General features: G+C 48.8%; 1 protein-coding gene across 12 annotated transcripts in view; it reads left to right on the top strand.

The window, feature by feature from the left end:
• The window catches only part of LOC119445722 (ABC-type organic anion transporter ABCA8-like), a 136,908-nt gene that overhangs the window by 76,983 nt on the left and 45,016 nt on the right, over positions 1-14,909 (top strand). For all 12 annotated transcript variants that reach the window (XM_037710005.2, XM_049663555.1, XM_049663550.1 and 9 more), the window contains 3 exons: positions 216-334; positions 2,024-2,726; positions 13,722-13,884. In XM_037710005.2, the coding sequence (XP_037565933.1) occupies positions 216-334; positions 2,024-2,726; positions 13,722-13,884 (985 nt within the window). The remainder of the gene's footprint in view (positions 1-215; positions 335-2,023; positions 2,727-13,721; positions 13,885-14,909) is intronic.

Raw genomic sequence — 14,909 nt, 5'->3', positions numbered from 1 at the left:
CTACAAAGCAATCATATCCGCGCTCATTGCAATTGGCTCTGCTACTATCGTTTTGAAAGCTGACTCGTCCGTGAAAGAGGGGCGAAGATTTGGCGTAACCGGATGCGTCTTAGCGGGAGTCAACTGTAATCCCCATCTTCGCAGTTCAAGGGCCAATGTCGCGCTTGTGAAATGATTGCGTTTTCTATCTTTTTTTTTCTCCTTCCCAATGGCAGAAATGTGCCGAATCAAGCACTTCGTGCACTCGTCTGACACGACGCTGTGCCCTGCCGGCGCCTACTACTCGAGCGGATTCAGCGTTCTACAAGCGGCCGTCGACTTCACATTCATCAAAGTGAGTTGGGTATACAAACGAATACGCCTGCCACCGTATCGATGTGATGCGAGCACAGCAGTGTTGTACGTCTTCTCAACTGGCACCTGGCAGGAGGTCTGTTATTGCGAATATCATTCTCGGCATTGTCAGACCAGCTTCCTTTTCGGCTATAGCTACCTAACCTTTTTCGTGAGCCGATCCCAGACATAGTGCAGTTTAAACATGAGGGCCGATTCCAAAGGTAGTTCAGTCTGAATATGTGGGCCTAATCTCGTTCACGGCTCTCATCAACGAAAAAAAAAGATGCCTTAACATTTATCAGAATTAATTTTCGCCTAAACAAATGCTACTCGCGTACTTGAAGAATCATCGTCGGTGAGTTCTGCCCGGATTTTTCTAGTGGACCTTTTTTCGTCTACCTTATGAAGGGTCTGCTTATGAGGAAAACACTGAACAGAGTAAACTTACGTGTTATGTCCTGAAAGTTATTGATTGATTGATTGATTGATTGATTGATTGATGTTAACATCCCCAAAGTGGTATCTGATCTTGGATAGACGTCTTAGTGGAGGACGCCGAATTAACGTTGATTGATTGGCTTTTATTTCAACTTGCGCCATAGTGCACGGAGCCTTCTGTAACTTAGGTGTAACGTGTACGAAAACATGGTACAGTCGGTGTATGTCTCCTTTTAAGAACCTTAAGAAAACGATGGCTCGCCTTCATCATGGACTCTTGCGACTAATCACACAGCACTTCGAATATCGCCCATTTCGAAAAATTACAGACACTGGAGCACTCCTAACTGGAATTAAAGATTCACATCTAATATTTCTGCACGTTCGCCACCAAAGGCAGCAGGACGTAGCATCTGCGAGAATTGGTCGGTGCACATTCGGCACAATCAAGTTCCCCATGATGGCAGTCTGCTGTAAATCAGATCTTCCGAGTTAAAAAGGGTCGCATTTCACGCTTGTGAAATAATCGCGCCCTTAAGAGGAAGCTTTAGCTCGGCCCAAACTGCGATGCCGCCTATTCAAGTGCATCTAAAACACAGATACGCTTTTCTGAGATAACCGCTGGGCCGATTTTAATTAAATTTGGTGCACTTGAAAGAAAAAATTAAATTCTAGTGACTGTGGGAAGCAAAATTTCTATTTAGGGCCTGAATTGTTTTAAGATAATTTTCAGAAATTGGTAAGTTTGAAAAAAATAACAGAAACACGGAGTTTACAAATTCGTAGCTTGGTACTAAGAACAGATATCGCAGTTCCGTAATCAGCATCCATCAGAGCATCCAAAGCGGACGAATTTGATATGTCAGTTTATTTCTTACATTAGTTTGTCACATTGTTTACAAGAGTTTTGCAAAACTTCTACGCAAACATTAGTGGTCTACTTGAGAGACATGTATAATACATAAATATTGTCCGCTTTAAATGTACTATTAGGTGCAATTGACATAATTGTGATATTATTTTTCATTGCTGAGTTACGGAGTAATAAGCTTCATAGTTTCGTTTTCTAAAAATATTGCGTTTTTTGACAACTTTATTAAAAAATTTACGACCCAAATAAAACATTTGCGACCTACAGTCACTATATTCTGAGTTTTTCTTTTAAACGCAAGACATCTCATCAAATTTGGTGCAGCGGTTGCAGAGAATTCTCCTTTCCCACGTGTTTCCCTTCCCCTTTTTGTGCCAGCTGTGGACCAGGAGCGACGTGCGGCTGCCCGAGGTGGTGGTGCGGCTGCTGCCCAAGCCGGCCTACGTGGACCCCGGCACCACGTGGCGCACCCTGGTGCCGCTCTACCTGACGCTGGCCTTCTCGCCCTTCGTGTCCGTGCTGTGCGTCAACATCGTGCTCGAGAAGGAGCGCAAGATCAAGGAGGGCATGCTCATGATGGGCATGATGCCGTCCGCCTACTGGACCGCCTGGTCCCTGGTCGAGGCCATCGTGGTGGCCAACGTGGCGGCCATCATGACCCTGATGGTGTACGTGCTCCACATCCTGCCCAACACGGACATCTTCATCGTGTTCGTGCTGTCGCTGCTGTACGGACTGACCATCGTCATGTTCAGCTTCATGGCGACGCCCTTCTTCAACAAGTCCAAGGTGGCCGGCTCTGTGCTGGGCCTGTTGATGCTCGTGTTCAGCTTCTTCTACATGTTCGCCGTGTTCCTCAAGGGACGCGTCCCCGTGTGGGTGTTCTACGTGGTGGCGCTGCTGTCACCGGCCGCCTTCACGCTGGGCATCGAGAAGGTGAGCCAGAATGACGTCAGGGGCGCCATGCACTGGGCCGACCTGTTCGAGGACGACTTCTCCGTCGGCAGCGCCATCATCATGCTCAGCGTGGACATGTTCCTGTACGGATTTCTCGCCTACTACTTCGACGCCATCGTGCCCGGTGAGAGACCCGTGCTTGACGATGATTTCAAGCAGGTTCTTTGTTTAGAGAAAAGTCCACGAATGTCAGGCCGTCCATCCTATTCGTCATTAACACCGCCGATATGAAGCAGCAAGCGCTTTCGTGCGAGAATTGAGCGGCTTTGTTAAGAAGTAATGCATTCGTGTCAACTGAATTCAACACAGCGAAGCACAGCTATCACTTAACGCGGGAGACGAGCACGCACAAGGTTGACTATCATCTGAGCTTTGTTGCAACAGATGATTTGTGCATGTGGCAGAAACTCTGTAGAGCGTGCACTGCTGTAACCCGTGTTTCTTCTCGAATACAGTTCGAAATACAGCGTACGATTGGCACCGGACAATGTCTGAGGTCGACTGGAACACCTTCTGATGAAATAATCATTCGCAGTTCTATTAAGGTGCCTAGCCGATATGCGCAGCATTCTCGAGGTTGCGATATTTAGCCGTGAGATATCAACATTTTTTATCAATCATGCGCGTTTTTTTTTTTGTTCTTGTTTCGGCTGACTGGTTTGTATTTACTTCTCTTCCTTGCTTTCTCTTTGCACCGGTTAGATTTTAACGTCAGTTATATTTCATTTCCCCCATTCCGCACTTGCACTAATGTATGTTTTCGTTGCTTCATTTACACGGAATTCCCTTCTAGGATGCATATCTTATTCGACGCCCATACGGCATCGTGTAAAGTATACGTAAAGAAAAAATGAAATAGAAGTGCTTAGGGACAAACAAGCACAAACAGCGGAAACAGTCACAGCGACATGCCACACTTTGCATGCGAAAGGAGCGATAAAGCGGCTGTAATTTAGTTCGGGATAATTTGAAGCGTGTATTAAGGCGAAAGACTTATATACCGCATGAAGTGAAAAATACGGCGTTCGTCCATTCAAGTTGGCCCAACCCCAAATTTCATGTTGGTCATCCCCCAAATTTTACATTGGCCCACCCCCAGATTTATGCTGGCCCATAGGCTTCCTCATTTATTTTTTGAGGAGCCGTATGTATCCCTCTATGGGCATTCTCTCTGAGTTTCGTTTGTTGTTGTTTTTCGAGAAAGAAAACCCCTTTAGGGGTTTCTTGAAATGAATTGAATGCCTTAACTTCGCAAATTAACGTACTTTTGTGCAGATACAAGGCATTACACTTTTTCGCGTGACGGACAGATTTTGCTGGGGATGCCTGGGCATTAACAGCAGCCGGTAAATGAGGCTCCGCGACTGAACAGCGTCATCTCGTAGCTCGGCGTACGCTCCGCACGAGCAGTTGGCGATGAAGTTGCAATGGCCGCTCATATTCTTCCTCACACACACTAAAAGATGACTCGCTAGCGTTACGTTTCGTCCGTATTTTTTCGCTTTGCGCGTAACGCTGCATGACCTCCGAAATTACGCTATCTCAATACATTCATCATCACCAACCTACCTATTTTATTTTCACAGCAGAGCGAAGGCTATCCATCTCAAACTACCCCTGTCTCTTGGGTGCGACCAACTCCATCTTACTAAGCTTGCAAATGTTCTACTCATCACACCACCTAATCCTGTGCCGTCGTTAGTTTCCTTCTCTTGGCACTCATTCTGTTGCTCCAATAACAGACGAACCGTCATCCACCCTACGCATTGCATAGCCTGCCCAACAGCACATTCCTTTAACTGTAGAATACCAGCCAATCTCTTTTGCTCTCCTCTTTTTGTGAGACAATAGATTTTCTTCTATCGCTGATGGCGCGGTCCTTAGCTTCTTTTGAAGTTTCTTTGTTATACTCCAAGTTTCGGCCCTACAATGTTGTACTGCCATTGGCTAAATATCTTCCTTTTTCAAGTATATAGGTAAGTATGTGTTTGTTACTCAATACTGCCCGCCATTAGTGCTCCAACCCATTTTCATTCTACTGAAAATTTTCTTCTTACAATCCGACTCTCCCTATGGGTACTTGACCTAGATAAACGTACGACCGCACAGTTTCAAGGTACTGACTACTTAACACCTACCTGCTACCTTAACAAGGTAATAAGCATTACCTTAATGTATTGATTATTATTCCCATAACATACCCGTAAGCTTTGCCCGTTGATGATGACCTACGGACAAAGCTTACGGGCATGTTATGGGAATAATATTCAATACCATAAGGTAATGCTTATTATCCTGTTAAGGTAGCAGCTACGTGTTAAGTAGACAGTACCTTGAAACTGTGCGGTAGTACGCTTATCTAGGTCAAGTACCCATAGGGGTAGTCGGATTATCAGCAATTTCTATGACATAGTAAAAGCAGCGGAATAAATCTATACTGACCTGTAGAGCACTGCACGGGCCGATTTTTTCAGCCCGGGTCCGGCCCGGGCCCGTTTTTACGTTGGGCTGCCCGCCCGAGCCCGACCAAAAGATTTACCCGGAAATAATCTACGTTACCCGCCCGGCCCGGCCCGACACCCCTTTACATTAGGCCCGAGCCCGACCCGAGCCCGGCTCGAAACCGACCCGAACCCGGCCCGAGACCGAAAAAGATCATCAAGCGACATTTAAAAAATAAAATAAGAAAGCGAATGAATGGAATTTTCTCTTAAGGCATAAATACGTGTCATGCATGTACAATTATGAACGTCATTTGAGCGGTCTGAACGCAAATATACCAGCACGCGAAGTAGTACGAATGACTCTGCTAAGCAGTATCGCCAGCAGTTTCCAACGGCGCGACCTTGATGCGGCCCAATCCACTTCGGCCCAATCGGGCCCAATACTGCGGCCCAATCGCAGCGCCGCAGTATTTTTCGACGTCGGACGCCTCATTGCAAAGCATGCGCCGCCCTAGCCGCTCGTCCCACTCAACCGTATTCTAGTACGCTCTAGTCGAAGCGCAGCCACGACCAGTCGTGAGCGCAGCGCATGGATGGATTAAATGGAGAAAGAAAGCTTCTCGTTTCTCCATAGTGCAGCGTAATGCGCTGCTGCTAGGCGGCCGGTTGAGAACATGCGTGCAATCGTGGATGAACGCAGTGCCATATTCGAGCCGCGTGACGAATTATCTTATCTTACCAGTAATCGTTTTACCAATTCGCCTTTGAAGAATCAACAAGTCGCGAACGCGCTTGCACCGCGCTGAAAGCATCAATTACATTGATTTAGCTAAGGAATACAATGGCATCCTTTGGTTTGAGGCGACTTCGGTCTTTCTGGACTTTTACATTCTGTTCCAACAGCGCAAAACACGGCGGAAGAAGAAAAGGGAAGTACACAGTCGCACTGCTAGATTCCAACTGCGCCGGGGCTACAGATTTTTCAGAGTCGAGAGGCGCGAGGATAACTCGCAGCACGTTACATGCACACCACCAGAAAGTCCGAGCCCGGCCTGGGCCCTCGTGAAAATACCCGAGCCCGGCCCGCGCCCGGGTCAAAACGCACATACCGTGCCCGAGCCCGACCCGAGCCGGTGAAAAGCCCTACCCGGCCCGGCCTGGCCCACAGGCCGGGCCGGGCCCGGGCTTTCGGTTAAGCCCGAGCCCGTGCAGTGCTCTAACCTGTACAGTACCCAGAGCAGCCAAGCTACTTTCATACGAAGGAGTGATGAACAGGATATAGCCGCTCCTTCTACAACAAAGGATGAAGTTACGGGCCTTGCAAGACATGAGCAGGGGAAAAGCTGCTTAAGATGACATAACAGTCGATTTAATCAAAAAAGTTGTCGCAGTTTCACCTGAAAGGCGAAGCATCAATTGCGATAGCAAATTTGTAGAGAGCTATACGGAGTAATGATAGTAGCTTTATCAGCTGTATAAACTTGGACATGCAGCAGCACGGGCAACACGCACAACTGTTGTCGACGCCGTCGGCGTTTTGCCCACGTTCGCACAAAATGCGTGCGGCGTTGGTGACTGTTGCCGGAGCCTCTGATATAAATAGGTACTTGGTGCCGCAGCTAAACGTCCCCTCCCTCCCCCCCCCCTCCCACGGCCTTTCGCGTTTGCTCTACATATATGGTGATTGTAAATGAGGAAAGAGACGCCTACTTCTGCAGCCCTTAAGGGAGCACGGCACAGAACGTGCGTTTGTTCTCCGCCGTGCGTTCACTCCCCGTGAAAGCGCGCGTCCCTCGCGCCCTTTCACTCGCACATACAGCGTTCGGCGGCGCGCGGCGACGATTTCATCTCCATTGACGTCATACGGAACCTCACGGCGACGGCGACGGCGACGCCGACGGCAGAAATCTGCTTTGGAGTGTCCATATAATTGCTATCGCAATAAAATGGAGGATATATCATGCTTGAATAGCTTGCGGCCCTTTATACGCAATGCCTCACGACTTCAAGTGTACCAGAAAGCTGGAAGAACGCCAACATTATACTAATCCATAAGAAGGCAGACGTTAAAGAACTGAAGAATTATAGACCCATTAGCTTGTTTTCAGTATTGTATAAAATATACCCCAATATAATTTCCAATAGAATCAGGGCAACACTTACTTCAGCCAACCAAGAGATCATGGCTGGCTTCAGCTGGAAGGGATATTCTACGATGGCTCATATTCATGTCATCAATCAGCTAATTGAGAAATCTTCGGAGTACAATCAACCTCTCTAAATGGCTTTCATAGACTATGAAAAGGCATTTGATTCAGTAGAGATACCAGCAGTCATAGAGGCATTGCGTAATCAAGGCGTACAGGAGGCATACGTGAATATATTGGCAAATATCTACAAAGATTCCACAGCTACACTGGTTCTCCATAAGAAAAGTAGAAAGTTACCTATCAAGGAGGAGTCAGGCAAGGAGACACGATCTCTCCAATGCTATTCACTGCATGCTTAGAAGTATTCAAGCTCTTAGACTGGGAAGGCTTAGGAGTGTGGATAAAAGGCGAATACCTCAGCAACCTTCAGTTTGCAGATCACATTGTCCTATTCAGCAACAATGAAGACGGATTACAACACATCATTGAGGACCTTAATCGAGAAAGTGTAATAATTGGGTTGAAGATGAATATGCAGAAGACAACGATGATGTTCAGTAGTCTAGAAAGTGAACAAGACTTCAGGATCGCCTGTCAGCCTCTAGAGTCTGCAAAGGAGTACGTTTTTCTAGGTCAATTACTCACAGGGGATCCTGATCATGAGAAAGAAATTTAGAGAAGAATTAACCCTTTATTGGGTTGGAGTGCATACGGCAGGCATTGCCAAATCCTGACTGTGAGCCTACCACTGTCATTGAAAAGAAAAGTCTACAATCATTGCACTCTACCGATGCTAACATATGGGGCAGCAACTGGAGGTTAACAAAGAATCTCGAGAGCAAGTTAGGGCCGCACAAAGAGCGATGGAACGAAAAATGTTAGGTCTAACGTTAAGAGACAGGAAGAGAGCGGCGTGGATCAGAGAGCAAACGGGGATAGCCGATATTCTAGTTGACATTACGAGAAAAAAATGGAGCTGGTCAGGCCATGTAATGCGCAGGATGGATAACTGGTGGACCATTAGAGTTACAGAACGGATATCAAGAGGAGGGAAGCGCAGTCGAAGGACGGCCGAGAACTAGGTGGGGTGATGAAGTTAGGAAATTCGCAGGCCCAAGTTGGAATCAGCTAGCGCAAGGCAGGGGTAATTGGAGATCGCAGTGAGAGGCCTTCGTCCTACAATGGACTTAAATATAGGCTGATGATGATGATGATGATGAAGCTTTGCCGGTTAAGGCCTTCAATTGTTTGTTTTGCGTCATCGTATTGTTTCTGAACAGTACGATGTCATCTGCACGACGCAGATTTCCGAGACAATCCGCGTTTGTGGTTTTGTTTTACAGCGGAGCTCTTATACGCTAGTTTCCAGAGGAACGCTGAGTGCGTAGATCGAGCGCGTAGACCACCAACACCGTAGCCTCGATACAAAGTAAACGCGTATCGCCGGTGTGCGCGCGCCCCAGCTGCGTTTATTAGCCAGTGGGTGTGTCTCTTTGGCTGGTGACGTCACGCACTGTATAATTAGGTTATCTCAGTTGCGATCCGGCCGTGTAATGGGTAGGCCGCGTATTGCGCGCACCGAGGAAGAACAGCATGCCTACGAAGAACGAAGGCGTGGGCAGAAGCGGGAACGGGCGCGAAGGCGGGCGGGAGGCGTATTCGCGATGAAGCATCGTTACAGAACGCATGGCCGCCTACCATAGCGACCACAAAGCTATAGTCACCTTAGCGACAAAATCATAAAGACGCTATAAGATGACAATTCATGTGTTGTGTGTCTTTATTTAAATCGGTATAATGTATCACCATATTGTGACGTAGACGTCGGTCGTCGAACTTCCTCCACTTGCTGGCGCCTTCTCCAATGTACGGGAATGGCTTGTAACATGTGACACCCCGCCGGTGGGAGCGCTGTCTCGGTGCTTAGCAAAGGGAAGGGTCGTTATCGCAGAAGTAGCGCTTCAGACGGGTGACGTAAACGATATCACTAGGAGATACGGACAACGACGAGCTAATGTCAACCGGAGTGATCTCGTAGGTGACTTCACTGAGCTGACGGAGAACCTTGTAGGGGCCAGAGTAGCGAGATGTACATCCTGTTCCAGCTTCGCGCTATTCACTATAGTCGCTCATAGCACTTCCGGGCGACGAGCGACGAATTCTAGATTTCCAGAACCGAGCGTTCGAGCGACAAGAACGATCTGTTCGCGCAACTGCCCGTTTCGTCGCTCGAAGCTGTCGCTCGTCGCGCACAAAATCGCTCTCATGCGGTTTGGGCTTAAGGGCACATTCACACTTGCGACTCGGCGACGTCGTGCGATCAAGTTAGTCGCAAAGTGACCAGTCGCAAGTAGTCACAAATGGTCACTTTTCTCAAAAGGCGACCGTTTCGGGGCAGTCGCTCGCTGCTCGATTTTTCAATCGCGCGACCGCAATCGCAGAACAGCTGAACCAATCAGGTGCGAAGGAACAGGACGTCCGTATACGCTGACGCTTATTTTATGCGGCGATGACATTGCAAGCAAACCCGCCGAGGTTGCTCAGTGGCTAAGGTGTTGGGCTGCTGAGCACGAGGTCGCGGGATCGAATCCCGGCCACGTCGGCCGCATTTCGATGGGGGCGAAATGTGAAAACAGCCGTGTACTTGGATTTAGGTGCACGTTAAAGAACCCCAGGTGGTCCAAATTTCCGGAGTCCCCCACTACGGCGTGCCTCATAATCATATCGTGGGTTTGGCACGTAAAACACCATAACTAAATTTTTTTAACATTGCAAACAGGCGTTAACGGCATATCGCGAGACATTTCGGTTAAGCGACTCGTCGGTCGCATTTGCCGGTGTGAACATCGTTCGTCCTGAGTAGCTTTCTGGTCGCCAGTCGCAATGGGTCGCGGGACGTCGTCTAGTCGTGTAAGTGTGAATGCACCCTAATACCCACGGTAAGTCCATTTGTTTGCGGATGGTAGGCTGTGGTTGGCTTGTGACGCGTGGAACACGAACGAAGGATGTCGTCAACGACTTTTGAAAGAAATGAACGACCGCGATTGGTCAGCAGTTGTCGTGGCGCGCCGTGATGGAGAATGACATCGTGAAGCAGAAAGTCCGCGACGTCAGTGGCACAGCTTGTTGGCAGTGCCCGGGTGATGGTATATCTTGTGGTGTAGTCAGTAGCTACGGCAATCCACTTGTTACCCGTAGAAGAAGTCGGGAATGGTCCAACAAGATCGACAACCACGCGGTAAAACGGGACAGTTGGAATGTCGATAGGCTCAAGTTGACGCGCGGGCAACAAGGACGGGTCCTTGCTTCGCTGGCAGGACTCGCAAGCAGCAACATACCGGCGTACAAAACGGTAAAGGCCTGGCCAGAAGAACCGACGCCGCACGCGGTCGTATGTAAGGGACACTTGGAGGTGTCCGGCTGTTGGGGCATCGTGGAGCTGGTGGAGGAGAGTAGAACGGAGGATCGTAGGTACGACGAGCTCGGCACCGTCGGGCTTGGTATTGCGACGATAGAGAGTGAGATCACGGAGCACAAACAGGTGGAGGGATGGGTCGGAGTGAGTCGCGCGTACGATCGATGATGGATCGCAAGTTTGCATCGCTTAGCTGCTGACAGCGTATGTCACTCAAGTCAGCGATAACGAGGACGCAGGCGTCGGAATCGTGGGCGGCAGCGTCGGGAGGGTCGACGGGATGACATGATAGGCAATCGGCGTCCTGGTGCATGGCGCTGGACTTGTAAAGGACATCAAAGCTGTATTCTTGAAGTTTTAGCGCCCAGCGACCAAGTCGTCCAGTCGGGTCTTTGAGGGGCGACAGCCAGGCACAGCGCATGGTGGTCCGTGATAACCGAAAAGGTTCGGCCAAACAAGTACGGTCGAAATTTTGCGACTTACCAAACTATAGCAAGACATTCACAATCAGTAATCGAGAACTTTCGCTTGGAAGGGGAGAGGATGCGACTGGCGTAGGCGATGAAGCGGTCTTGGCCTTGTTGCCGCTGAGCGAAAACAGCGCCGATGCCGTGTCCACTGGCGTCGGTTCGAACTTCTATAGGCGCTGTGGGGTCAAAATGCGCCAAAATGGGAGGAGGGGTAAGCAATCTGTTGAGCGTGCGGAATGCATCGGCTTCTTCAGGACCCCATGAAAATATGATGTCCTTCTGCAGGAGCTGTGCAAGCGGACGGGCAATGTCTGCAAAGTTCTTGACAAAACGCCGGAAATAAGAACACAAGCTATCAAAGCTGCGGACGTCTTTGGCCGAACGCGGCACAGGGAAATTTTTCACGACACAAATTTTGTCGGGATCAGGTCGGGCGCCACGAGGACTCACACGGTGACCTAAGACAGTAATTTCACGACGGCCGAAGCTGCACTTCGAAGAGTTCAACTGAAGGCCAGCTCGTCGGAAAATGCCAAACACTTCCGATAGGCGAATCAGGTGGCTCTCAAATGTTGGCGAAAAGACAATGACATCATCGAGTTAACAGAGACATGTAGACCATTTGTAGTCACGAAGCAGAGAGTCCATCATTCTTTCGAACATGGCGAGGGCATTACATAAGCCAAAGGACATAACTTTAAATTGGAAAAGACCGTCGGGTGTAACAAATGTGGTCTTTTCGCGATCCAGGTGGTCGACAGAAATCTGCCAATATCCCGAGCGAAGACCAATGGATGAGAAGTATGTAGACCCGTGAAGACAGTCGAGGGCATCATCAATCCGCGGCAGTGAGTAGACGTCCTTACGTGTGACTTTGTTCAAGTGACGGTAGTGGACGCAGAAGCGCCAACTGCCATCCTTCTTTACTAGGACGACAGGTGATGCCAAGGGACTACAGGAAGGTTTAATGACGTTTTTGGCGAGCATCTTGTCGACCTCGCGCTGAATCACTTGACGCTCAGCATGCGACACGCGGTAAGGACGTCGTCTGATGGGGCTTGCGTCTCCAGTATGAATTCGATGAGTTACAACGTATGTCTGGCCCAAAGGGCGGTCACCAAAGTCAAAGATGACGCGATAGGACAGCAACAGGTGCCGGAGCTCGGCAGCGTGTGCTGGGACGAGGGCAGTCCCTATCATTTTGTCAAAGCTGACATCAGGTGAATTGGACGAGGTGGTGGCCACAGAGGAAGGCAAGATTTAGTCAACAGCGAATGCAGAAATGGCTTGCTTGTTGGCAGCATAGACGTTAGCCAGAGCAAATTACCGGGATAATTTGCGTGCACCAGCTACCATGGCACCAGCGGTACCGTGGTAGAGCTAGACTCACAGGCGCGGGAGCACGGGGAAGCAAGTGACATAGCCTCAAGTTCACGTCGTATGATCTTCGTCACGTGTTCCGCGGTTTAGCGGCAGCTGTGGCGGAGGTACGTCTTCGCACGACGATGTTGCTGCCGTGTGGGGAAGTCGAGCGAACTGATGGGCAATACGTCGACTCTTGGCGTTTTCAAAACGCTTGCACTCCTTTATGATGGCATCTACTGTGTCACAGTCCTTGCAGATAAGCAGATTGAACGCATCTTCCGCTATTCCTTTTAGGACGTGTCCCACTTTTGCCGACTCTGCCATACCGTCATCCGCTTTGCGGCAAAGGGCCAGCACATCCTGTATGCAAGGCGGGTAGGATTCTGTTGATGTTTGGGCACGTGATGCTAGCTCCTCCTTCGCCGCGATCTTTCGACCGAGGGTCCTGCCGGAAAGAGCACGCGTCTTATCCTTGCAGGTATCCCAGCTTCCGATTTCCTCTTCGTGATTCTGGAACCACATCCCTTGCTGTCCCTTGAAAGTAAAATAGGATGTTGGCCAACATGACCGTATCATCCCATCGGTTGTTCTTACTTGCACGCTCGTAGATCGCCAACCACTCGTCGATGTCGACATCATCAGTCCCACAAAACGTGCCTGGGTCTCTTGGCTGGGCAACGACAACCGTTGACGTTGCCACAGTTGCGGTGGGAACCATCTCTTCGGTCATAGTGGAAAGATCCAGGCGCCGGCCGCTGTGGAGCTCCGTTGTCTCGAGTTGATACCCCGTACCTCCACCAAAAATGTGACGGGGATAAGAATAGTCAAAACAAAAGGGACAATGTATTAACGGAATGTATATACAAAGCGAAGTCGAGATGGCCGAACAACAACCATACTAGCGCTTCTTTGGTCGTCGTCTTCCTCCACTTGCTGGCGCCTTCTCCAATGTACGGGAATGGCTTGTAACAATATATACAGCTCCGCTGGTCATCCAGCTTCACAGAGTGGAATGGCACTGAGTTTTTTTATCGCATCTAATTCTTTCAAATCTAATGTTTGGAATACTTTTTTTTTTCAAAGCACGAAATGAATTAGTCTTCTTGCATGACGCTGTTCCGAATCGGGTGTTTTTCCGCTGTTCGCGTGAAGCATTACATGATAGCTGTAGCATCTTTGTAGTGTGTCCAGTAACGTATTCTAGAGCACCAGCATTCCTACGCGAACAGGTCATCGCGTTTGAATGCACGAGACGGCGTTGAATTCCCCTCGCAGGCGAGTTCGGCCAGCACCGCGGCCCGTGGTTCATCCTCCACTGCCTAGGCTTTGGCCGAGGTGGTAGGTCGACCGAGCCGGATGACCTGGTCAAGCCGGACAACACGCCCAACCCCGATGTCGAGGACCGACCTGCGGAGCTGCTCGGAAGGGAAGCCATCAAGTGAGCGGACGTTTTTTTTTTTTTTTTTCTTCTTCTTCTTTTTTTTCGCTGGAGTGGCCTCGCGACGCGATGTGCGTACAGAATGTTTCACGTAACTTGAGCCAAACCTTAAAAATATGCAAATGCCACGTAGCTGGACAGAGCCGAAGTAATGTTGTTTGCCATCGCTTGGAGATACTCAGATTATTATTTTTTGCATTCCGCCTAATTACACAATTAGTCGTAATTAATCAATTTCTAAAATATTATAGTTAGATGAGAAGTGTCAATGAGAAAACTGTGGAGCAACGTGAGAAACTCCCGATTCAACTTTCTGTTGCTCAGTACGTGCTACGTAAAAGTGTTTTTCCGAGCGCGAAAGAAGCCCGCGAATACATGCAAAGTACCGCGAGCGGATAGTCGCGCGGTAATTTTGCGCGTGTTCGCGGGCTTCTTTCACTCTCGGAAAAACGCTTTTATGTAGCCCGTATTCAGCAACAGAAAGCTGTATCGGGAGTTTCTCATGTTTCTCTACAGTTTTCTCATTGACACTTCTCATATAATTATAATATTTTAGAAATTGAATAATTAATTCAGACTACTTGCGTAATTAGGCGGAATGCAAAAAAAAATAATAATCTGAGTATCTCCAAGCGACGGCAAGCAACATTACCTTTGTTCTGTCCAGCTACATGGCATTTGCCTATTTTTAAAATTTGGCTCAAGTTACGTGAAACACCGTTTGTATACCGTTTGCGGACGGACTAGAACTCGAGCGGTACAATGTCCATGTGTGGGAAGACAAAAATAGCGCAAAACAGAGATCAGAGCTGAGAAGAGACGTGAAGGACAATTCATGGCTATCGTTGTGGTCGAAGCTGGCGGTAATAGATAGCTTTAGCTCTTCCGCGTATCACCGTTTACGGAATACTGCGGGCTCCCGGAGAAGTGTAAAGCAGCAGCAACGCTGGTAGTGATACCTTGCGACGCACAGCTTAACACAGAGCTGCAGTGTAAAGAGTTGGTAGTGGCACCATCGTTAACGT

Source organism: Dermacentor silvarum, chromosome 3 (genome assembly GCF_013339745.2).
Source record: "Dermacentor silvarum isolate Dsil-2018 chromosome 3, BIME_Dsil_1.4, whole genome shotgun sequence".
NCBI classification, from domain to species: Eukaryota; Metazoa; Arthropoda; class Arachnida; order Ixodida; family Ixodidae; genus Dermacentor; species Dermacentor silvarum.
The sequence above is the reverse complement of the archived record's forward strand: the minus strand, read 5'-3'. Positions and strand labels throughout refer to the sequence as shown.